The sequence below is a fragment of the Aquarana catesbeiana genome, linkage group LG10 (genome assembly GCF_042186555.1).
Source record: "Aquarana catesbeiana isolate 2022-GZ linkage group LG10, ASM4218655v1, whole genome shotgun sequence".
Classification (NCBI taxonomy): Eukaryota; Metazoa; Chordata; class Amphibia; order Anura; family Ranidae; genus Aquarana; species Aquarana catesbeiana.
Window position 1 is genome coordinate 227,397,273 of NC_133333.1, and position 26,098 is coordinate 227,423,370.

Here is a 26,098-nt window from a genome sequence, read left to right on the forward strand (position 1 = left end):
GTGCGGCGGTCGGCAAGTGGTTAAAAGGGTTTGTTGTAGTTCATCTGCTGATCTGCTTCTGTAAATTGTACCTTGGTAGTTAAATCTGACTGAAAAGGGGAAGCCCCATTGATACATAATGTTGTGGCGTGGCAGTTCCATTAGTTGGGGTTTCATGGATCGTCTTTTAGTAATAGTAAGTTGGGATAGGTCAGCAAAAATTTGATAATTGTGTCCTTGAAAATTAAGTTCCTTTTTTTCTCTTGCAGCAATTAGTATTTGTTCTTTCGTTCTGTAATAATGAAATTTTGTGATTATATCACGTGGGGGTCCATCTTTCTTTTTGGCTGTGAGGGCTCTGTGTACTCTGTCCAGTTCTAAACGTTCAATAGGGATATCTGGCTTTAGTTCTTGTAATAAAGCAGTAATAGTAGATTGCAGGTCTGTCACAGTTTCAGGTATTCCCCTTATGCGCAAGTTTGAACGTCTGGCTCTATTTTCATAATCTTCGAGCTTAGTTTGAAGTATTAAATTCTCTTTTTTTAATTGTTCCAATTTTGTTATATTTTCTTGGGTTGTAATTTCAATTTCATCCATTTTTATTTCTAATGCCGCGTACACACGGTCGGACTTTCCGGCATACTTGGTCCGGCGGACCAGAGTGTGCCGGACAATCCGCCCGTGTGTAGGCACCGGCGGACTTTTCCGGCGGACTTTTTCCCAAAAGCCCGCCGGACCTAGATTTGAAGAAAGTTCTAAATCTTTCCGCCGGACTCAGTTTCGGGCGGAAAGTCCGCTCGTGTGTGTGCTGGTCCGACGGAAAGCCCGCTCGTGTGTAGGCTGGTCCGACGGACCAGATACAACACGAGGGCAGGGTATTGCATCTCACGCTCGCTGCAATAGGAAAAACAAATTTTCCTATTGCGGCGAGCGCGGGGCATACCAGGCCCTTAGGTCTGGTATGGATTATAAAGGGAAGCCCCTACGCCGAAAAAAACGGCGTGGGGTCCCCCCTAAAATCCATACCAGACCCCGATCCGAGCACGCAGCCTGGCCGGTCAGGAAAGGGGGTGGGGACGAGCGAGCGCCCCCCCCCTCCTGAACCGTACCAGGCCGCATGCCCTCAACATGGGGGTGGGTGCTTTGGGGGAGGGGGGCGCCCTGCGCCCCCCCCCCAAAGCACCTTGTCCCCATGTTGATGAGGACAAGGGCCTCTTCCCGACAACCCTGGCCGTTGGTTGTCGGGGTCTGCGGGCGGGGGCTTATCGGAATCTGGGAGCCCCCTTTAATAAGGGGGCCCCCAGATCCCGGCCCCCCACCCTATGTAAATGAGTATGGGGTACATGGTACCCCTACCCATTTACCTAGGAAAAAAGTGTAAGTAATAAAACACACTACACAGGTTTTTAAAATATTTTATTAAACAGCTCCGGGGGGGGGATCTTCCTCCGGCTTCGGGGGTCTTCTTCCGGCTTCGGGGGTCCCTCCGCTTCATCTTCTCCCGGCGTCCGGTTGGTTCTTCTCCCGGTGTTCCAGTTCTTCGGCCGGCTCCTCTGCTGTCTTCAGGTAGCTCTCTTGCCAGCAGAGGTCCGGACTTCTGGGCTTCTGGGCTTCTGGGCTTCTTCTCTTCTCTTCTCCAGATGTTGACACGACGCTCTCTCCGGCTGGACTGCTCTCCGAGGGCTGCGTTGTGACTTATATAGGCGGAGACCCCGCCCCCTTTTGATGTCACAGTCCCTGGGCATGCTGGGACTGTGACGTTTTAGGGGGCGTGGTCACTGGGTGATGTTGACCACGCCCCCTAAAACGTCACAGTCCCAGCATGCCCAGGGACTGTGACATCAAAAGGGGGCGGGGTCTCCGCCTATATAAGTCACAACGCAGCCCTCGGAGAGCAGTCCAGCCGGAGAGAGCGTCGTGTCAACATCTGGAGAAGAGAAGAGAAGAAGCCCAGAAGCCCAGAAGCCCAGAAGTCCGGACCTCTGCTGGCAAGAGAGCTGCCTGAAGACAGCAGAGGAGCCGGCCGAAGAACTGGAACACCGGGAGAAGAACCAACCGGACGCCGGGAGAAGATGAAGCGGAGGGACCCCCGAAGCCGGAAGAAGACCCCCGAAGCCGGAGGAAGATCCCCCCCCCGGAGCTGTTTAATAAAATATTTTAAAAACCTGTGTAGTGTGTTTTATTACTTACACTTTTTTCCTAGGTAAATGGGTAGGGGTACCATGTACCCCATACTCATTTACATAGGGTGGGGGGCCGGGATCTGGGGGCCCCCTTATTAAAGGGGGCTCCCAGATTCCGATAAGCCCCCGCCCGCAGACCCCGACAACCAACGGCCAGGGTTGTCGGGAAGAGGCCCTTGTCCTCATCAACATGGGGACAAGGTGCTTTGGGGGGGGGGCGCAGGGCGCCCCCCTCCCCCAAAGCACCCACCCCCATGTTGAGGGCATGCGGCCTGGTACGGTTCAGGAGGGGGGGGGGCGCTCGTCCCCACCCCCTTTCCTGACCGGCCAGGCTGCGTGCTCGGATCGGGGTCTGGTATGGATTTTAGGGGGACCCCACGCCGTTTTTTCGGCGTAGCGGGGTTCCCCTTTATAATCCATACCAGACCTAAGGGCCTGGTATGCCCCGCGACGGGGCTAGTAAGGTGTCAATCTCGCCGATAAAAGCGGCAAGATTGACATCCTTTTCTAGTCCCGTCGCACCTGAGTCACGTTCAAAATGAACGGACTTGTCCGTGTGTGGGCAAGTCCGTTCATTCTGAAAGTCCGCCGGAACTCCGGCGAAAGTCCGTCGGAAAGACGGGCGGACTTAGCCCGCCAGAAAGTCCCGGCGTGTGTGGGCAAGTCCGTCCGTTTTAAAGTCCGGCGCACCTGGCGGACAAAGTCCGTCGGAAAGTGTGCCGGACCAAGTAGGATAGAAAGTCCGCTCGTGTGTACGCGGCATAAGGCTGCGGTGCGGTTTCCCAGCTCTCTTATTTCTTTGGTTAGGCTTTTTGTTATTTGGTCTGAGGTTTGTTTTAAAGCCTTATGAAGCATCTTTTCAAATTGTAATAATATTACTGGGGATACTGAGGAGGCTTGTGGAGAAGTTTGTGAGAGGATTTGTTCTGTATCTGACTCAAATGGAGAGTCTTGCTGTGACATTTTCTGTCTGTGAGAGCGCCCTGATGCTGTATCTTGTGAGGTGACTGGAGCTGCTTCAGCTGCAGTGAGTGCCTGTGAGCTCTTTGTGAGGTGATTTTTATTTCTGCCACGGTTTCCTCCCAGTACCATATTTCCTGCCCAAACTTTCACAGTTTGTTCCCTGGGGCAAAAAGGTTCAAATGGATACCTTTTGAGCCTGCAGGCTCCGCTTTGTCCTTCTCTTCTCTCCTCAGCGGTGTGGAGCTCTAACAATGCATGTCTGCTCTGCTAGGCTCCGCCTCCTGCCCTCACATGTTTGTTATTTTAATAGAAAAAAAAAAACGAGACTTTACAATCAATACTGAATATATCTTGTAGATGTTGCTGATAAATTCATTGTGTAACCAAAATGGACGTTCTTTACTTCTTCACTATTGGAAACTCTCCCTGTAATGCCCATTTAATATTTTATTCAGAGAGGAAATTCAGGAGAAAGAAATTTAATCTCTGACCACCTCTGTATCATTCATGTCCATATTCTCTGATCACCTCTGTATCATTCATGTCCGCATCCCCTGACCACCTCTGTATCCTGTCCGCATCCTCTGACCACCTCTGTATCATGTCCACAATCTCTGTATCATGTCTGCAATTTCTGACCATCTCTTGTCTTGTATCATATCTGCAGTCTCTGAGGGGAAGTCTGGAGAGGCATTGAAAGTTAGAACGCCGCTGGGATGAGGATTACAGGAGGAGTCAGTGTGGACTGTGGAGAGGAGACTATCAGATAAAACCAGAGCCACCAAGCTGGGGCCGATTGACTGAGCCCTGCACGGTGCACCTGAGAGGAGGTCAGTGACAGCACCGTCAGGCCACTCTGAGGGGGGTCACTGGTGTAAGGGGGAGTGAATACAATAATGTAAGGTTATATCAGTAACCCCTCACTTACGTCAGTGTATTCACTCTGCCAAAGGTGGACTCTGGCCACCAGAGTGCCCCTCACATCAGAGTTCCAGGTGTTCCCCTTTACATCAGTCTGAAGGGGGAATTCTGGAAAACCTGATGTAAAGAGGAACTCTGATGTAAAAGGCAATGCTGCAGACCCTAATGTAAGTGGGAACTCTGATGTAGAGGAGAATGCAGTGGACTCTGCCAAAAGGTGGTCTCTGGTGACCAGAGCACTAGCTATATGTTTATAGTGTAAATATTGATCTTTGCATTGTTTAGCACTGAAAAGTGTCATTTTAGGTACTTTTTTTCCAGTGTGATTAAAAAATTTGTCTCTGTCAGTAAATTTCATGATTTTTGCCAGTAAAAAATGGTACTGCTTTTAAATTCACATCCTGCCAGTAAATTGCACTTCGGGGGGGGGGGGGGTTGTCAACACTGAATCCTAGTAACCAACTACAAGAAACATCTTACCTCTGTGCTTGTCAGCAAGGTTTCCTCCACCAAGTACTAAGTCGTATTTTGCATGGGGTTCAAATACTTATTTTACTCACTGAACTGCAACTCAATTTATAGCATTTGTTTTATGTGGTTTTTCTTGATTTTTGGTTGATATTCTGTCTCTATCATTACAAAAATACACCTATGATAAGAAATTATAGACCCTTCATTTCTTAAGTGGGCAAACTTACAAAATCTGCAGGGGATCAAATAAGTATTTTCCCCACTGTCTAATATTTGGGTGTTCTAAGTAATTTTCTAGTATAAAAATACAGATTTTTACTTGAAAACAACAAATGTAAAAAAAAGCCTGGTCTTAAAGTGGTTAAACCTTTGCAAACTCAGATGGCAATCATGCCTCAGTCAGCACTATCCACATGACTGCTTTATAAATATATTTATGATTATATTACAATAAAATGTAACCACCTTATTTCAAAAGAATATATATAGAACTCAAACATTAAAGCTTAGTTGAAAGCAGAAATCATAGAGGGGAAGTTCAGCATTGCAGGACGATGGATTCCACAACACATAAACTCTATCATGTACATGGAATGGATGCCAGAGGTTTTCTTGAATCATATTTCTCTAATAAGGAGGACATGGTCTTTGCAGATGATACTTTAAAATTTCCAATGGCGATGATTCACTATCAGCTCAGCACCGGTATGTACAGCATAGACTGATGTTTTTAACAAAAAAAGATTAATGTTGTTAATAAATCTAGAGCCTCGTACATGCGATCAGATTGTTGGCCAACAGAGCATCAGACTTTTGTATGAAGGGAGTATGCCATGAACTTGTCTTGTATACTAACGGCACACAATTGTCGGCCAAAAAAAACGAAAGTAGTGACGTACTACATGGAATTTCAGCTCTTGAGTGCCACCCTTTGGGCACCTTCTGCTAATGTCGTGTTTGGTGAGCATTGATTTTGAGCATGCGTGTTTGTACTTTGGACTTTTGTGTGATGGATTTGTATACAGACGATACGAAAATCTGATGACAGACCGTTGTCCACTGAAAATTTACTAGCCTGCCACCCAACATTTGTTGGAGGAAAGTTGGACAACAATTGTCTGATGGAGCATACTAACAGTCAGGTTTTAGGCCAACAGTCTCTCATCACACAATTCCCTGCCGATAATCCGATCGTTTGTAAGAGGATTATGAGTATCACTAACATACATGGGAGTCCCCATAGCTCTGACCTCACAGCTTCCTATTTCTAGTAGAGGGAGAATGCTTTATTTCTTACAAAAAAACATGCTGTTTCTTTAAAAAAAATATTCACCTCACTATGGGCTCTTCCACATTTTGTTATGTTACAACCTGCAATTGAAATTGATTTGATTGATATTTTATAACACCGATGTACATGAGATTAAATTGAATTTTCTAAATAAATAACAAAGATCAACACAAAAAATGTGTTTCATCTGGAGCAACCAATCGCCCTCTGATTTACTATAATTGGTTAAATGAAGTCTACTTTTGGGTAAATAATGTTCCTGGAGTAAGCAAGTCCAGGATAAGGGTTTAGACAAGTACCAGTCAAGGTTGCGTTCTAGAAATAATTTTTAGCGACTTTTTCAGTGGGTTTAAAAAAAAAAAAACATTTTATTGTGAAAAGCTGTCTTGGGTGCCACTTCCATGGGAGGCAAACAACAACTTCCAGATTAAGCCTCTGTCCATTTACTCCATCCAATGGCACAATGAAGGGATGTAGAACTCCAACTTGAGGTGGAAGGTTCAACAGTGGCAGCCTGATCCAAAGAAGATTATTGTAAAACAGAATCATAAACTGGTACCACATTATGATGAGACGATAACAAATGATAATGTATTTCTTATGACTGTTTTATTTGGTGAATATGTCACTCATTATATTATCACTTTTTATGTATTTGCTTGTAAAAGGTCAATTCACAAACATTATAATACTTGTTTTCTATCTGTAAGAGATTTGGAACATTCACATGTGGAGGATGTTCCATATGTAGATTCATGAATACACAACAGAATGTGACCCTCCCCAATGGACATCCATATAGACCACGCCATTTTGCAAACTGCAAGACAGAGGGTGTGATATACCTTCTAGTTTGCCAATGTTTTCATTTCTACGTAGGCAAGACCAAACAGAAATTCTCGTTGCGAGCCTCAAGGCACATCTCTGCCATGAGGAAAGCGAACCCTGAACTCCCACTGGGGAGACATGTGGTGAATGTGCATCATGGTACTTTTCCTAATATTTACTTTTTAATTTTGGACAGAGTGCACCCCAGCCCGAGGGGTGGGGATTGGAACAAGGCCTTGCTACAATGGGAAGCCCGCTGGATTGCAGACCTTGCTGCCACCTCACCCCCCGGCCTTAATGACCATTTGAGTTTTAGACCTTTCTTAGAAGGTTTCTCCTCTGGGGTTTGCGAGAAAGACTTATAAAGTACTGATCTGTAGGGTGCTGTTATGTCCTTTTTGGTTTCTTTCTTGTATGTGATTGTCATGCATCACCATTTTACATTCATATTTTCATTTTCTTTTTCTTTCATACGGGCATATCATCATTTGGGGCTCACTGTCGGCTTTACTTGGGAAACATCTTTTCACCACAGCTCTGGCCTCTCTTTGTCCCGCCCGGCGCACGCGGGCCTCCCAGGAACTTTTGTCCGTCGGGGGGCCTCTCCACGGGTACCCGGAACATTCTCGCGGAGTGATTGGCGGCTTATGGCTGCCTGTCTGCGCCCGTGGATTACGGTGCCCTTTTATGCATCGGTGGGCGTTTTCTGCATGACCCCCCCCATGGTTCGCTGTGGGGGGGTGCCGTGCAGTTCTCGCTCAGGGTCCCTCTGCCCCTGTGGTGCCCTTTTGGCAATCATCCGAAGGTACCAATATATGAGGTTGACGACTCCACACAAACAACCGAGGATATGAGCTTATGAGGCTGATGACTCTATCGCTAACTCACTTAGGCGGATGTGGCTACTCGTTGCCCTTGCCCCTTTAATTAATAATTTTTTACCCCCACCCCAATTCCAATTCTGTATGTAAACAACACTTTCTTAGTAGCCCCCCTTACGGAGTGATTTGCAGCACTCTAGTTGGTGCACATTCTGCCCAAACATCGGTAGATGGGTAGAGTACCTCTGTGCGAGCCCTCCTTTCTCTTGTTTTCCTGTTGTCAGGGCTTGTAATTTTCTTCCCCCTTCCTGCTACACTGAGCGGTGTTATAGTGTTGCCATGGATCCCTCTTCTCAGCGTCCGTAGGTGGATTGACGCTGTGAGGTTTCCATGGCACCTATACCTTGACTGGAGCGGCAAGCGGCGCGAGACTGAATGGCGTCTCAGCGTTGCCATGGATCCCTCCTTTCAGCGTCCTTAGTTGGATCGACGCTGTCTCCACGATACTCTCACCCTGATTGGAGCAGTGAATGGCGCGCATTTGAGCAGCGTCTGACGGTTGCCATGGATTCCTTTTTTCAGCGTCCGTGGATCGACGCTGTAGGATCTCCATGGCACCCGCACCCCGATTGGAGCAGCGGTATGATTGGCGGGATCTAAACGCCAATCATTGCCGCACTCACCTCCCCTTCCTCTTTATATTCAACCACCGAACGCCGTGTCGGTGTCATTGTCCAACTCGGCGGTGGTGGTTGGAGACGGCTTAAAGCCACTAATGATACTGCAACATAACACCAGAGACAAGGTAAGGCTTTCCCGTATCATACTCGTTAACACCGTTCCTTTTCAAAAAACCTTTTCAAAAACCTTTAATCCTGGTTTGCTTTTTAATGTGCCTGCCTGGGGAATACCCCGTTCACACACATTGGGCAGCACTACATATAACTTACACCTTTCTCTTGCCTTTCTCTACAGACTTTTCTGTAGGAAGTTGCTACTCTCGATAATACCTGCAGCTGATCTTGCGCTCAAGGCACACCCGCTCCCCCTGCTCGCATATTGGGGACACCTACCCACACCTAATTACCATATCCCTCATACACTAATATTGGGGTAAGTCATGAACATTTAGAACATTTTTTCACCCCCGGCCTGGATGCATACCCGCAGGATGTGCGGTGTTTATGCATCTTGAGCACATGGGTGTTTGCCGCTTCAACGTGCGGTGTTTATGCGTTTTTAGCATATGTATACTTAATGTATACTTATACTTAATTACTTTACAGGCCCTTCTTTCAGTACTCCAGTACATAAGGCCTTCTCTCCTTTGTATTTTCAGATAATTAATTTTTTTTTCTCCTCCCCTCTGGTTCTTCGCTTGCTGGGCCCTCTTGGGGCAGCGCTGTCACTCCCGGAATCCCCCCCTGGGGTAGCACATTGGGACCAGTGTGGAGAAGGCGGGGCCAGAGACACGCCCGTTTCCTATTTTGGATTCCTGGCGCCCTGTGTGTTGTTGCCCCCGAGAACTGCTCCGACAGTCGGCCTCTCTTCTTGGTTATGCTTGGGTATGTGTTTTTTTTTTTTTTTTCCTAGAATGATGTTAGATGCAGTAAATATGTTCAATGCATTTGTTTCTAATTACGCTATTTCATGTTTTATCAGTGTAAAGTCCGCCTACCATTTGCCCTTGATGAAGGGACTCTTGTAGTCCCGAAACGCGTAGGCTCAGGTGGAAGACTACATGAACATACTTCTGGTTCGCTCACCAGTACAATCCTGTTTTTACTGTTAAACTGATCTATACGACTGTATTTGAATTTTCTTGATATGTATATTTTTGTATATTTGTGTTAATAAAACTGTTTTTATTTTTACTCCGTTGCCTTTAAAGTCCCACCACTTTTTGAGGGGTTATTTTCTTTTCTCCGTTTTCTATCTTTAAGGCCCAGTTTACACTTGTACGACTTGTCATGCAAGTTTGGACCCCAAAGTCACATGACAAGTTGCACCCCATGTTTTCCAATAAGTACTGTTCATATTTGTGCGAATTAAGGCTCATACACACAGGGTGTTTTTCCTACCGCTTTTAGGAGCATCATGCGTTTTTTTTTTTACAGGTTTAAAATGTCTCTCCATGTTATTCTATGTGTCCACATAAGCTTTTAGGAGCTTTTAGTGGCATAGGCGTTTTCAAGCTGCAAAAAACCCCAGGGCCAGCATGTCCTTGAGCAGCAGCGTTACATAAATAAATTTGGCACTGCGCTGCTTTAACTGGTAATTACGCGGTCATGCAATGCTGTACCCAAACGAACTTTGCGTCCTTTTGTTCACACAAATAGAGCTTTCTTTTGATGGTGTTTGATTGCCCCTGCAATTTGTATTTTTTGCGATAAAAATGGAAAAAGACTGAAAATTTTGAAAAAAAATGATATTTTCTAATTTTTGTTATAAGAAAAATCCAATAAACTCAATTTTAGTCATACATTTAGGCCAAAATATATTCAGCCACATCTCTTTGGTATAAAAAATGTCAATAAGCATATATTTATTGGTTTGCGCAAACGTTATAGCATCTACAAACTAGGGTACATTTTCTGGAACTTACATAGCTTTTAGTTTATGATTGACTGCCTATCTCATTTCTTCAGGTGCTAAAATGACAGGACAGTACAAACCCCCCCCCCCCCCCAAATGACCCCATTTTGGAAAGTAGACACCCCAAGGAAATTGCTGAGAGGCATGTTGAGCCCATTGAATATTTAATTTTTTTGTCCCAAGTGATTGAATAATGACAAAAAAAAAAAGAAATATATTTTTTTTTACAAAAAGCTGTCACTAAATGATATATTGCTCACACATGCCATGGTTATATGTGTAATTGCACCCCAAAATACATTTAGCTGCTTCTCCTGAGTATGGGGATACCACATGTGTGGGACTTTTTGGGAGTCTAGCCACGTACGGGGCCCCAAAAACCAAGCACCGCCTTCAGGATTTCTAAGGGGGTACATTTTTGATTTCACTCCTCACTACTTATCACAGTTTTGAAGGCCATAAAATGCCAAGATGGTATCCCTGTACTCAGGAGAAGCAACAGAATGTATTTTGGGGTTAATTTTGACATATGCCCATGGCATGTTTGAGCAATATATCATTTAGTGACAACTTTGTGCAAAAAAAAAAAAAATTGTCTTTTTCCCGCAACTTGTGTCAAAATATAAAATATTCCATGGACTCAACATGCCTCTCAGCAAATAGCTTGGGGTGTCTACTTTCCAAAATGGGGTTATTTGGGGTGGTTTAACTGTCCTTGCATTTTTGCACAACATTTAGAAGCTTATGTTACACATCACCCACTCTTCTAACCACTTGAAGACAAAGCCCTTCTGACACTTTTTGTTTACATGAAAAAAAAAATTTTTTTTGCAAGAAAAAGGAAAATTTATTATCAAATACTTACCGTAATTTTCCTTTCCTGATGGACTCCATGGCAGCCTACGTGTGGGTTAACCCCGCCTCCTCTCCAATGCTATAGGACCCCATTCCCATAAAAGAGTACTCACCACTAGCTACTGCGTTCCGTAACTAGCCTACTCTATGACCAATGGGTGGGAACTCCGTCTGCCATGGAGTCCATCAGGAAAGGAAAATTACGGTAAGTATTTGATAATAAATTTTCCTTTTTCCTGACAGACTCCATGGCAGCCTACGTGTGGGAAATAACTAGCCGACCACACGGGTGGGTATGTTGAGTCAAACCAAAAATTTTAATTTGCCCTATCAACCGATAGGATTCTCAAAGCAAAGTTTACAGAGGACAATGAAGCAGGCTCAATACAATAGTGAGACATGAAAGTATTGATAGAGGCCCACGAGGCCGCTTTGCATATGGTGTCCGGGGCCACGTGTCGAGCTGCCGCCCATGAAGCCGCCATTCCCCTGGTGGAGTGAGCTGTCACCGCCTGTGGAGGAGCCAAGCCCTTCGCCCTGTATGCTTGTTGAATAGTCTGAACAATCCAAGTAGCGAGTGTCCTAATCGAAGCTTTTTTCCCTTTATTGCTTCCTGAGTGTAAAATAAATAAATGGTCAGAACGTCTGAAGGGAGAAGTTATTCTCAGGTATTCTTTAATTGCTTCCCCTACATCCAGAGGATGAATTTCGGAAGATCCTGGAGACTTAAACGTGGGAAGGACTATTTCTTGATTATCATGGAACACTGAGGACACTTTTGGATTTAAACCCAGCATAGGGACGAGTACTACCCGGTCTGGGAAGAACGTCAGGAAGGGTTCTTCACAACCCAGAGAGCCAATCTCAGAGACCCTTTTTGCCGATGTGACGGCTACTAAAAAGACCACCTTTGCCGAGAAGTCCTTAATAGAGAGCGGGGAAGGCCCGCTAGTACTGAGTCCCGAGATTGAATCCAGAACTAGTGGCAGATCCCATTTGGGGAACCTGGATTTTCTTTGGGGCTTAAGCCTTGAAGCGCCACGAAAGAATTGCCGGATTAACGGATTATTTGCCCAAGAAGACCCTGAGAAGGCAGACAGTGCAGATACCTGGACTCTAAGCGAGCTGATGGATAATGGTAGGTCTAAACCTGTTTGAAGGAAGCTGAGGACGTCTTGCACCTCCGGGTGTCTACAAGACCTGCCGTTAGAAGAGCAGAAATCCACAAACTTGGACCAGATCCTACTGTAGACTTTATTCGTGCTAGATCTTCTTGAGCTCATAAGAGTTGAGATCACTGAGGGAGCGCAATCAAGCGAGATTAGCCTCTCCCTCTCAAGAACCAGACCATCAGTCTCAGTACTGCCGGACATGGGTGCAGAACTGACCCCTGAGAAAGAAGGTCCGGCCTGAGAGGGAGAGGCACCGGGTCCCTGAAGCTGAGCTGGACAAGGAGAGGGAACCATGGCCTGTTCGGCCAGTATGGAGCTATCATCAACACTTCGGCTGTTTCCGAACTGAGCCTCTGCAGGAACCTCAGGATGACTGGAAGCGGTGGAAAGGCATAGGCCTTGTTGAATCTCCAGAGATCCGTCAGTGCGTCCGACCCGAGAGCCTGGCTGCAATGACCTCTGGCATAATATTTCTTCAACTTGCAGTTGTGGCGTGAGGCAAATAGATCCACCTCGGGTTCGATCCCCAGTGATGAGACCCATCTGAATGTCTCCATATTCAGGGACCACTCGTTGTTGTCCAGCTTGGTGCGAGAAAGGAAGTCTGCTTGGGTATTTTGGACCCCTGGGACAAACACTGCCGAGATATTGCATAGGTTCTTCTGTGCCCAGGAAAGGATGGGCTCGACTTCCCGAAGGAGATTGAGGCTCCGGGTACCCCCCTGCCTCTTCACATAGGCGACTGCCGTTGTGTTGTCCATTCTTAGCAATACTGAGTTCCCTTTCAGTAGGTGAGAGAAGGACTGCAGTGCACACCAGGCCGCTCTGAGCTCTAGGACGTTCGAACCCGGGACTGGCAGGCATGGATCCCATTTGCCCTGTGCAAGGTTCGAACCGCAGAGGGCTCCCCAGCCCGTCCCGCTGGCATCGGTCGTAACCGTGATCCAGGCGGTGGGAGCAATGGAATGACATGTCAGTAAGTTCTTGCGTTGGAGCCACCAGAAGAGGCTGTTTCTCATTGATGATGTCACCCGGATGACCTGATTCTTGTCCCCTGTTTCCCATTGCTGCAGGAACCCTGACTGGAAGGGACGTAATCTCCACAAGGCCCATTTGACCATGGGAGTCGTGGAGACCATCGTGCCGATGATTATTAGACACTGAGAGGCCTTCAGGTGTGAGGCATGTAGAGCCCGAGCAATTCTGTCCCGGACCACCGGAACTTTCTGTAGTGGAAGAGAAATAGTGCTTCTTACGGTGTCGAACTGTGCTCCCAGATATATTAGGCGTTGAGTCGGAATTAGGTGGCTCTTTGCAAGATTCAGAAGCCACCCGAAGCTGGATAGAGCGGAGATCACCTGCTCCCGGTGGGCCAGCAGCCGATCCCTGCTTTGAGATAGAACCAGGAGGTCGTCGAGGTAGTGGTAGAGCCGCACCCCCTTTAACCTTATGAGGGCCACCGTGGCTAAGAGGATCTTTGAGAAGACCCGGGGGGAGGTTGTCAACCCGAAGGGGAGGCAAATAAACTGCAGATGCTCCTGCCCTACTTGGAAACGTAGGTACTTGTGAAGCCGCTCCTCTACTGGGACGTGGAAGTAAGCGTCCTTCAAATCGATGGAAATCATCCAATCGTTTGGCTGAATGGCTTGCTGAATGGTCGACAGAGATTCCATCTTGAACTTTCCTTGCTCTATAAACTCGTTCAGGTAGGTCAGGTCTATGACCGGGCGCCAAGAGCCACTCTTTTTTCGAACTAAGAAAAGGGGAGAATATACCCCCTGAAACCATTCGTCCCTGGGGACAAGTACAACTGCTCCTTGAGACTTCAGAAGGTCCACATAGGACAGAAGAGCTTTCCTTTGATCTTCCGACCGGGGAAGAAGAGTGGAGACAAATCTGGGGGGAGGAATATTGGAAAAGGTCCATCTGTGACCTGTTGAAACTGTTCTTATCACCCAAAAGTCCGAGATCGAGGCCACCCAGACGTGCCGGAAGAGGCTTAGCCGTGCCCCTACCCGACCCGCCTGGGCGGGCGTAATCTCAAAAGGACTTTGCCTGCTCACGACCACTGGATGTCTGGCCTTTAGCGGACTTGCGAAAGGAAGCTTGACCTCTGCTCCAGTTCTTCCTGAAGTCCCTGCCGGGCTTGTAAGAGCGAGCTTCCCTGGAGCGCTCTGGGGAACGTCTTCTAAACTGAGGTTTCTTCCGCCCAAGAAGGCGTCTATCCTGGGGAAGGAAGCCCGACTTGCCACCCGTAGCACGTGATATGGCATCATCGAGTTTATTGCCAAACAGTGAGGATCCCTCGAAGGGAATTTTACACCAGGCCTGTTTGGAAATAGGGTCAGCAAGCCAAGGACGTAACCATAATGCCCGTTTGGCCGTGACTGACGATAGCATGACTCGCGCCAACAGGCGTATCAAATCAATGGATGCCTCCCCCAAGAAGACTGCCGCTAGCTTTAATTCTGCGGCCGCTGAACTTCCCGCCAGTTCTTCCGAAATTCCCTTAAGGAAGGAATCCACATTTTCCGCCCAAGCCTCCATGGCTTTTGACATGGCTGCCAGAGCAAACGCTGGTTTACAGGCCGTGCCTGCCAACCCATAGATTCTCTTCAGATCCTGGTCAATCCTTCTCTCGAGACCATCCTTGAAGGATACCGTATCCTCCAGGGGAAGAGTGACATGTTTAGCCAGCCGCATCAGGGCAGCGTCTACAAGGGGAGCATTCTCTAGGTATTTCACCTCTTCTGACTTGAAGGGGTACAATCTGGAGGTTTTGTTAACCATAGAGGATTTCCTATCCATTTTGCTCCATTCCTCATCTATAATATCTTTCAGCTCTGAAAGGAGCGGAAAGTTTGAGCGTTCTTTTCCGAGGTGTTTGAAGAATTTCTTCTGCTTGGCCGGGGGAGTAGCGGGATCCTCCCATTTAAGGGCCTCTTTGATTGCTTTAATTAAAGGTGACACCATGTTGAAGTCAAAGCCTCCGATTTCCTCTTCCTCCCGAAGATCATCATCTGAGGAATCAAGAGAGGCCGCATAAGGCTGGGACGTGCCGGGTCTTCACGGGCCTCATCAGCCGGGGGGCCAGACAGTACCGTAGACTGGCTCAGCGTGTGGGGTGAATCCAACTCTTTCAGGGATTGCTGTACCACACGTTTAACTAGAGATTCCAAATGCTGGGTCTCTGTTTCCTTTTCCCTGACCGCCCGGGCATAGCACCGGTCACATAGTGATTTGCCCTCCGGAACTCTTGTTCCACATCCCCAGCAGGCTCTACGATCAGAGCGGCTGTCATGGCGGTGGGAGCGGTGTCTGGAGGAGGAATGAGATCGTCTCCTCTGGTGGTGGTCTCCAGAAGCAGAGTCTCGTCTGGAGCTTGAAGGAGACTGGCGTTGTGGCCTGGCAAGGTCTTTAACATTCTGGACCGGAATCTGAGGGTCCGATCTAGAAGGGCTGGAAAAAAGCACAATAGGGAAGGGAAAATGATGGGACCGTCATCAGACAACGCATATACCATGCGACTGACCTTCCACCCCTCCCCTCTTAAGCACATACCTTGTGCGAGAGGGCTGGCCACTTAAAGGCGGTGAACTATCCATAATTTGCTTCTTCTATAAGAAGTGCGATACAATGCAGCTGGTCTGCAAAAAAGAGAGAAAAAATGGCCTAGATGGGCCAACAAACCAGTAAGAAGGAGTCCGTTGCCCCTAAAGAGTCACAACATCTCATCATATATCAAGGAGAAAATTTATTTATATATATTATATATTTTTTCTTTTTTTTTTTTTTTTTAATTTATTTTATATTATATTATTTCCTTTTTTTTTTTTTTTTTTAAACTTTGAGTATAAAATATATATATTTTTGTTTGTTTTTTTTTTTTTTTTTACAAGTATATGCATTTCTACATTTCCACGCACAAAGTATACCAAAGTGCTCAAAACACTCACCTAAAGTTGACCAGTGCTGGGCATGGGGAAGACCGCTGCACTCCCATTCACTGCGAGGGAAATCCCACTGTGAGGGAGTCTCAGAGCGGCATTTAAAGCTCCCCGCCCGTGATGTCACCGCCCATGACGCGCCTGCGCCATGGGTCAGCGATCGTACCGCGCACGCGCGGTTCCAGGGCATTATGCCGTACTGCGCATGCGCGAGCCAAGCCTCGGTCTCGAGGAGGCTATTGCGCATGCGCGAACAGCGAGAACGCCGTACCCGGAAGTAGTGAGGCAGGCTGGAACGCACCAGCGCTCCAGCCGCCATGAGGGGAAAAGGACCCAAAACGACCGGTCTCGCTGATATAGAGACCGGAGATACCTGGGGAAAGACAGGATACATAGAAAACACTGCCATGGAGACAAACATGCTTCCGACCTTGCCAGCCGTTTGGTACGTCCAGAAGTTTTCAGCATACAGAGGCAACCATCCCTCCACCACAAGGGGAAAATCTTCAGCCTCAAACGCTACTCGCCCGCCCGTGGCTGGGCCCTGAGCTGCACCGCAAGAGCTATGCCATAATCCTGGATCCGTCCGACCGGACGTGAACAACTTGAATAGGTCCATTGGAGGAGGACAAAAAAGGAACGCAGTAGCTAGTGGTGAGTACTCTTTTATGGGAATGGGGTCCTATAGCATTGGAGAGGAGGCGGGGTTAACCCACACGTAGGCTGCCATGGAGTCTGTCAGGAAAATTACTTTTAACCCCCAAACATTATATATTTTTTTTTAAGCAAAGGCCCTACAGATTAAAATGGTGGGTGTTTCATTTTTTTTTTCACACAGCATTTGCGCAGCGATTTTTCAAACGCATTTTTTTTTTTGGAAGAAACACACTTTTTTCATTTTAATGCACTAAAACACACTATATTGCCCAAATGTTTAATGTAATAAAACAGATGATCTTAGTCCGAGTACATGGATATCAAACACAACATGCTTAAAAATTGTACACAAACGTGCAGTGGCGACAAGCTACATACATTTTTAAAAACCTTTCAAAGCCTTTACAAGTTACCACTTTAGATTTACAGAGGAGGTCTACTGCTAAAATGACTGCCCTCGATCTGACCTTTGCGGTGATACCTCACATGCAGGGTGCAATTGCTGTTTACTTATGGTGCCAGACTGAAGCTTGCGTTCGCCTTTGCGCGAGAGCAGGGGGGACAGGAGTGCGCTTTTTTTTAACCATTTATTTTGCTTTTTTATTTTATTTTTAAACTGTTCCTTTCATTTTTTTTAAATCATTTTTATTGTTCTCAGGGAATGTAAATATCCCCTATGATAGCAATAGGTAGGGACAGGTACTCTTTTTTGAAAAAAATGGGGTCTATTAGACACTAGATCTGTCCTCTGCCCTCAAAGCATCTGACCACACCAAGATCGGTGTGATAAAATTCTTTCCCAATTTCCCAATGGCGCTGTTAAATATCCAGTGAAATCTAAGTCATGTAATGCTCATAGCTTCCGGTTTCTAAGGCCATAGAGATGATTGGAGCCATTCTGGTCTCTGATTGGCTCTATGGGCAGCTGGCGGAACCACCGGCTGCATTCTCAGGTTCCCTGTTGGGATAGGAGAGCCAAAGAAAACCATGGAAGACGGTGGGAGGGGGGGACATTCCCTCCCACTGCTTGTAAAAGCAGTCTAGAGGCTAATTAGCCCCTAGGATTGCTTTTACATGAAAGCCGACCGCTGACTGTAAAGAATGATACCAAGATGATACCTAAACCCGCAGGCGTCATTCTGGTATAACCACTACCAGTATGTTGCTGGTCCTTGTTGGGCATATATTGTAATCTTTTTTATCATGCAGCCTGTGGGCTGAATGAAATATAGAGATTGATTGGTGGGTATGCCCACCATTAGAATACCACCCTTCATTCACCCACTTCTAATGATGGGCATACCTGCACCATTTGGCTTTTAACTGTGGTAGTGAAATCACCTCCTACAGCGCTGGAGTCACAGCTTTATGTATCATGAGAGCAAACGCTGTTGCTGTCAAGATAAATAAATCAGTGGAAAAAAAACGAACGGTTAACGCTGCTCTCGAAAACAATATATGAATAAAAAATTTAAGTAAATCAAATAAATAAAGCTGCCAGCACCAAAGAATTAATACACACTCAGATCAGTGGAAAATATGGGGTAGGTGCAGCTCTAGTATCAGTGTGAGTAAAAAGAAAAATTTAAATTTATATCAGATATTCAGAAGTGGTGAAAAACCTGAGATAGTGAAATTGGAAAACTAAAGCAGAGTCTCAATATCTGAAATATAAGAGACTAAGAATCAATAGTACATTTATAATAAAGTGAACCTATTTAGGTATTGTGAAACTCTATAAATGACAAATTACATATACAATTGCAAAAAATATTATATTCCAAAAGAATAATAAATTGAGTGAAATCCACAATATTGTTCAGGTGGATGAAAATATACATAAACCAACAGTGAAGAAACACAATGAAAAAAAATATTAAAAATAAAAATAAATGTTTGAACTAGAGAAAATTCCCAAATAAAATAGACAGTGATCAGAAGATATCCATGCAGGTATGAAGATACAATATAGGCCCAATGCCGTGAAGAAAGAGCCCCTTCTTCCAAACAGCCTTTACACCCAGAGTGAGTATGTAGTCTTCTTACCCGCAGAAATGACCACAATAGCGGTCTAACCAAGCACAGGGAATTCGGTCTCCCAAAAACCTATTTGGATATCCCAAACTGCTGGATCCTTGTCACTCAAAGACATAAACAAAAATTGCGCCTATAGTGCAGTACTTAAAAGATTAATTTATTGCATTCAAATAGATTGCACTTACGACATAGAGCTGATATACACGCGGTATGTCAATAATTGGATTAGCGGCGTCTCCTCAGGCTTCCTCTGCCTGCTACTCCCTGTACCATCAATCTCCGAAGAGACAAAACGTGATGACGTCAGTAACATAGGCCCACCCAGCTCTTAGATGTAGTAGCGGTAACAGTTAATTTTCAAGTTTCTTTCTTCTTTTTTTTTTTCCTGGTGATTTTGCCAGTAGCACACTTCCTGCCCTTGGATAACAAGATAGCTGAGGACAATCTAATCAGGACAGCCAAGTAGTTAGCATTGTCAGAAGGAAAAGTCAGCAATGGCAGTCCCTATGTTTCTATTAAGACAGTGTGACGGACCGCCTGGCACCCCTCCTGGGTGCCTCCACCAAGATATAACTTCTTCTACTAAGATATAAGTGGGAGTAATGCTTGTCATAAGTATGTATTCCTGGCAGTTCTACTGCGTCCCACAGGCTCCTTGCACGATCCGGGTAGCTGGGAGAGGTTCTGGTGTGATGTTGTGCTGAATAGCTGTACATTCAGGAAAACCAGGAAGTAGTCAGCTCCATGCTGTCCAGCTTGAACCGGAAGAGGAAATGATGTCACCAGCAGCTAAATAAATCAGTGCTGCAGCTGAATGGCATAAAAAATATATCCTGAAGCATATGGGCATCCTTCCCAAAAGTTAGGAGCAAATCCACCCCTGCTGCCCCATGCTTCGGCATATATGCTCTTTTTTTAACTGTGGTGGTTAAATCACCTCCTACAGCACTGGAGTCATGGCTTTATGTATCGTGGGAGCAAATGCTGTTGCTGTCAAGATAAATAAATCCATGCCGCAGCTATCAGGAACCATGAATCAGACCGAGACAGAAGTATAGTTAAATCACACTTGTTTAATAATAATAATAATAATAAGGTAAACAGAGTAAACGTAGTCAAAACAAGCCAGAGTTCAGTAACCGGATCAGGTAGTCAGCCAAGTAAATGTCAGAGAGCCAGAGATAAATGTAATAGTACAGTAAGCAGGATCAGGAGCCAGAAGGAACGTCAGCCAAGCAAGTCTTCAACAGGAATGCAGGAGAAAGTTTCTGTGATGTTGACAAAGGCGAAGGCAGAGATCAAGTGAGCTGGATGGCTTTAAGTAGGCAGGACTGACGAGAAGAATCAACAGCTGGGTAACTGTGGAGAGAGAGATGGGAGCTGGCAATTAGCCGACAGCTGAGTGGCCAGCACAGAGAAGGAAGGGCTGAGCCCAGCCCTGACAGCAACTGAATGGCGTACCTGCTAAGCAAATGATGGTTAAGAATAAATCAAAGTAACATTACAGTATACAATAACAGTAAGACATACCATACCTGCAAAGCAAATACAAAAAAATAGTAAAAAATAAAACTTTTTTTAACACAATCTGTGCCTAAAATATATACATATGCCGAAGCATGGGGGTATCTGCAAGATAGGAGCAAATCGCTCCTCCGCCCCTGCTGCCCCCATGCTTCGGCATATATGTTCTTTTTTTAACTGTGGTGGTGAAATCACCTCCGACAGCGCTGGAGTTACGGCTTTATGTATCATGGGACCAAACGCTGTTGCTGTCAAGATAAATAAACCTGCGTTGCAGCTGAATGGCGTACCTGAAAACAAAAAAATGGTTAACAATAAAACACAGTAAACAGTAAAGTATAAAAAAATTACATACCTGAAAAGCAAACATGATAAAACATAATAACAATAAAACATTGCAGAATAGAATACAGTAAAAAAGAGCAGAACAATAGAGAGAGAATAGAGAGAGAGAGAACAATAAAACAACAACTATTTTTGTTTTGTTTTTTTTTTTATATTTTCTTTGTGTTTTTCTTTTTTTTTTTTTACTTTTTTTACACTTTTTTTTTGTAACTGTAATGGTTGTAACTGTAACGGTTCCAGGTTTGGGTCTCTCAAAATGCGATGGCATCTTGGGACACCCTGTGAAAGTGTGTCCTAGTCTGTGCAGTGCTGTACCCTACACTAATACTCCACTAGTGTAAGGTAGCATTCAAAACATTCACCAATGCACTCGTGGAACCAGACAGGGTTGCCCCCTATCCCCCCTATTATTTGCTCTAGTAATAGAACCCTTGGCAGCCCTGATCAGAGCAAACCCTGACGTTCGTGGTCTGGAGATAGCTTCTACCACGCATAAGTTATGCCTTTTCGCAGATGATGCATTATTATTCATCACGTCGCCACATACAACCTTACCAAACCTCATGCGCATCTTAGATAAGTTTGCTCTGGTCTCCGGGTTAGAAGTCAACCAAGCGAAATCCAAGGCTCTCAATGTGTCACTACCACGAACCGATCTCGAGTTACTTCGCCAAAACTACCCCTTCACTTGGTCTACAACATCCATATCCTACCTGGGGATTAAACTGACTAGTGACCCACTAAACTTATTCCATTCCAATTACCTCCCAATGTTAACCCAACTCTCTTCATTGCTTAATTCCTGGCAGCCTCTATGTGTCTCCTGGCTGGGAAGAGTGGCAGCTGTGAAAATGTCATTACTACCGAAATTGCTATATCTATATAGGGTACTCCCGATAGCGATCCCCCCTTATTATCATAGGACCATACAAAACCGAGTTTTTAAATACATTTGGGGCCCCACTAAACCTAGAGTGGCCAGACCAGTATTACTCCGCCACAAGCTCAATGGAGGTCTTGGTATACCCAACTTCTTACATTATTATCACGCAGCCCGACTGGCCCAGGCTATTCTATATCACTCTAAGAATGAAACTCCACTATGGGTCAGCCTCGAGGCCATAGATCTCCACCCAATTACAGTTACCAACTTACTGTGGCTCCCCCCAGCAGCTCGTGGCACTATAACCAACCCAATAACGCATTGCACCCTCAAACTTTGGGATAGATTACGAACCCCCTTTAAGTTGATCTCACCACACTCCCCACTCTTATCATTTTTGGGCCATCCGCTGTTCTACCCAGCACACACTGAACCAGCCCTGTTCCAAACCTGGGCCCAAGCGGGTCTGACTCGCATTTGTGACTTACTTAGTGGTAACTCTATAAAATCATTTCCAGCTATACAAGCGCAAGCGCACCTTTCACCTAAAGAGTGCTTTCGTTACCTCCAAATTGCTCATTTTGTCAAAACAAATTTAAAATCCAGTTCTGGGCTGGACACCCTGACTGAGTTTGAAAATATGTGCGACTCGGACCTGCACGCACCAGGTATCATCTCTCGCCTCTACACTCACCTCACGACACCACCCATAAATCTTCCCACCTATGCGAGACAATGGTCTAAAGATTTAAACATCGATCTCGAAGCAGATGACTGGTCCACCATATGGACCAATACGAAAAATTCATCCCAAAATGTTGTTGCCTTAGAGGCAAACTACAAGGTGCTCATGCGATGGTACCTGGTCCCATCCAGAATTGCCAAATTTCTACCTGAGTATCCCCCGACTTGCTTCAGGGGCTGCAAAGATAAAGGAACACATACCCACATCTGGTGGACATGTCCAATAGTACAACGTTTCTGGGCAGCAACATTCCAGATGGCTTCCACTCTCCACCAGGTCACGTTGGAACCTAACCCAACTATAGCCCTACTCAACCTTATACCCCAAGACTACACCAGAGCCCAACGCTGTCTCCTTCTCCACCTATTCACAGCTGCTAAGCAAACGATAGCCAAAGCCTGGAAGACACCTGCACTTAGCATAATTGAAATGCAAAATAGAATTACCCAGGCAATGATTCACAGCAAAATTGAAGCAACAATAATAGATAAAGTCCCACAGCACTTCAGAGTTTGGCAACCATGGATAGAGCACTTCTTGCCCCCAGACATTGACGTGTGCCTACTAGAACCCTGAAATAGTTTTAATAACCACTTTTGACTATGGAAACCACATCGGTGCCCGCGCGCCCGACCGCTGCTCTACCTCTTCTCAGCTTTCCCTTACTTTTTCCTTTCTCCTTCCCTTCTCTCTACTCTCCTCACACTCTTTCCACTACCCCCCTTAATTATCCCTGGTAACATGGGTAGTATACTCTGTCTTATTTTTTCTTTTTTTCCCCGTTGAGTTGGTCTCGATTGTTTACCGAGACCGGCCCCATGTCTATAAATACCAATGATATATTGTGTCTAAATTAAGGACCACGGTCCATCTTAATGCCAGCATACTCAGCTTTATTGGCTCTCGAGATACTTGACAGAGCGTATATTGTTTGCAAGCTTTAACCTTTATTATGTCATCATTATCCTAACCTGTTAAGATGTACACTGCTTTATACCTACATGATACCTTGTACCGTAAAGCTTGTAACTAATGCTTGTTATTTACCAATAAAAATATTTGAACGAAAACATTCACCAATGCAAAGACCAGGATTGTCAGGACAGGAGGAACAATAATAGCGGGTGCAGACACGACATCTTCTTTGGGGGGCTCGTTGGGTAGGGGTACTCGGGAGGACATACGGAAAATGTCTCTCATGCAGCCGGCTTACTACATTTGGATTGGGAAGGTGAGGTGGAGCACTGTCTGGAAACAGAAGGGCTCTGACAATCTCTTCCTGGAATTTAAGGAAGGATCGAGTCCGTCCTGAAGCTCTGTATAGCACATGAGCGTTCAGCAAAGCCAATTGAAATAAATAAACAGACACTTTTTTGTACCAGCGTCTGGCCTTACGGGCAACTAGGTACGGCGCCAACAACTGGTCGTTGAGGTCCACCCCTCCCATATTTTGGTTATATTCGTGGACACAGAGGGGTCTCTCCACAACACCAGTCGCCGTAGGAATTTGGACCGTCGTGTCTGCATGAAGGGAGGAAAGAACGAAAACATTCTTATTATCCCTCCACTTCACAGCGAGCAAGTTATTACACTTCAAGCAGGCTCTCTCCCCCAGCCCGGGAATCTACAAGCCTCTGGGGTAAGCCCCGGCGATTAGATCGCATAGTGCCACATGCGCCAATCTGATGATCAAACAAGTGACTAAAAAGTGACACGCTCGTGTAATAATTGTCCACATACAAATGGTACCTCTTTCCAAATAAGGGTGACACCAAGTCCCACATAAACTTGCCAGCGCTCCCCATGTAATCTGGGCAGTTTGGCGGCTCTACGTGACTATCTCTTCTCTCGTAAACCATAAAACTACATGTATAGCCTGTGGCCCTGTTCCAGAGCTTATACATCTTGACCCCGTATCTGGCACGCTTGCTAGGAAGATACTATTTGAAAGACAAACGGCCAGAAAACTTAATCAGGGACTCATCAACACAGACAACTTGATGGGGAGTAAAGAAGTCTGTAAAACATTGGTTGAAGTGGTTTACGAGGGGCAGAATTTTGTAGAGCTGATCGTATACAGGGTCTCCACGAGCACCACAGAGTTAATTGTTGTTGTAATGCATGAACCGCAAGATCTGCTCGTATCATGCCCTGGTCATGGAGGCACAAAAGCTAGGCATATGGTAAATTGGGTCAGTGGACCAATATGACCGCAACATACTCATTTTAACTATGCCCATGTCGAGGGATAGGCCCAGAAAGGTCTTAAATTCGGAACCTGTAATTGGTTTCCAATCTCTGGTAAGGGAGGACTGGGGATTAGCGGCGATGAATTGACCAGCATACAAATTTCTTTGGTCCACAACAGATCTACAGAGATCTTCAGTGAAAAACAGCGAACAAAAATCAAGTGACGTAAAATCAACTGTTTCCACCTGAATTCCGGGTTGGCCAGTGAATGGGGGAAGTACGGGTGCTGCAGAAGTGTTGGGTTCCCAATTAGGATTGGCAAATGCAGCAGGAAGGGCACTATGGACTCGACGGCCTGTCTTTGTCTTCTTGGTGGCAGTGGGACACTACTTGCGCTTGCCACCTTGCCAGTTGGAACTGCACTTATGGGACTCGCCATGTCACCACGTGTTACTGCAGTGCTGGTTTGAATACGACCTGGGTGTACTAGGCCGCTGGTGCTTGCCAGTTCACCAGAAGGATGAGCGGCACTAGTACTTCTCTGCTCCATATGAGAGCCTTGTGGTTCTTGCACCTCAACAACAGCAGAAGAAGATCAGGGTCTAGTACGCCTGACCTTGGCAGGGACCACAACTCTGTCCTCAGAGCTATCTGTCATGGAGCCGCCGTGGTCTACAGGATCATATTCTGAGCCTGAATCTGACAGATGAGTGACTTCCTCTTCACTATCTGTCATGCTCAGAAACGTTTAGGCCTCTTCACTAGTGTACCTTCAATTTGCCATTTTGGGCTCTAAATTTACTAATACACTAGTGAGTGGGGATGAGCCGAACACCCCCCCGGTTCGGTTTGCACCAGAACCTGCGAACGGACCGAAACGGACTCGAACGTTCGAAATAAAAAGTGCTAATTTTAAAGGCTAATTTGCATGGTATTGTCCTAAAAAGGGTTTGGGGACCCGGGTCCTGCCCCAAGGGACATGTATCAATGCAAAAAAAGTTTTAAAAACGTCCTTTTTTCAGGAGCAGTGATTTTAAGGATGCTTGAAGTGAAAAAAAAGTGAAATATTCCTTTAAATATCGTACCTGGGGGGTGACTATAGTATGCCTGTAAAGTGGCGCATGTTGCCCGTGCTTAGAACAGTCCCTGCACAAAATGGCATTTTTAAAGGAATAAAAGTCTTTTAAAACTGTTTGCGGCTTTAATATACTGTCGGTCCCGGCAATATGGATGAAAATCAGTGAGACAAACAGCATGGGTACCCCCCCAGTCCATTACCAGGCCCTTTGGGTCTTGTATGGATATTAAGGGGAACCCCGTACCCAAATTAAAAAAAGGAAAGGCGTGGGGCCCCCAGACCCTATATACTCTGAACAGCAGTATACAGGTGGTGCAAACAAGACAGGGACTGTAGGTTTGTTGTTAAGTAGAATCTGTTTGTAATTTTGAACTGGTACATTTTTAAAGTGTAGCACCAGCCAAAAAATCGATTTTTAAGCTTTTTGGAAAACCTAGGGAAGGGTTATCACCCCTGTAACATTTGTTTTGCTGTCTGTGCTCCTCTTCATAAGATTTCACCTCACTTCCTGTCCCAATGACAAATGTTTTTTGAAAATTTGGGGGTTTTAGTGAAACAAGGATTGGTGATAAAGCATCAGTGGAGAGGAGATACATTTTTCCCCTTACAGGAG

General features: G+C 45.7%; 1 protein-coding gene across 1 annotated transcript in view; it reads left to right on the forward strand.

The window, feature by feature from the left end:
• The first annotated feature begins 5,031 nt into the window (after window positions 1-5,031).
• Window positions 5,032-26,098, forward strand: part of LOC141111249 (indolethylamine N-methyltransferase-like) — a 74,973-nt gene continuing 53,906 nt past the window's right edge. Inside the window, exon 1 of the mRNA XM_073603392.1 lies at window positions 5,032-5,222. Coding sequence (XP_073459493.1) covers window positions 5,072-5,222 — 151 coding nt within the window. The 5' untranslated portion in view covers window positions 5,032-5,071. The remainder of the gene's footprint in view (window positions 5,223-26,098) is intronic.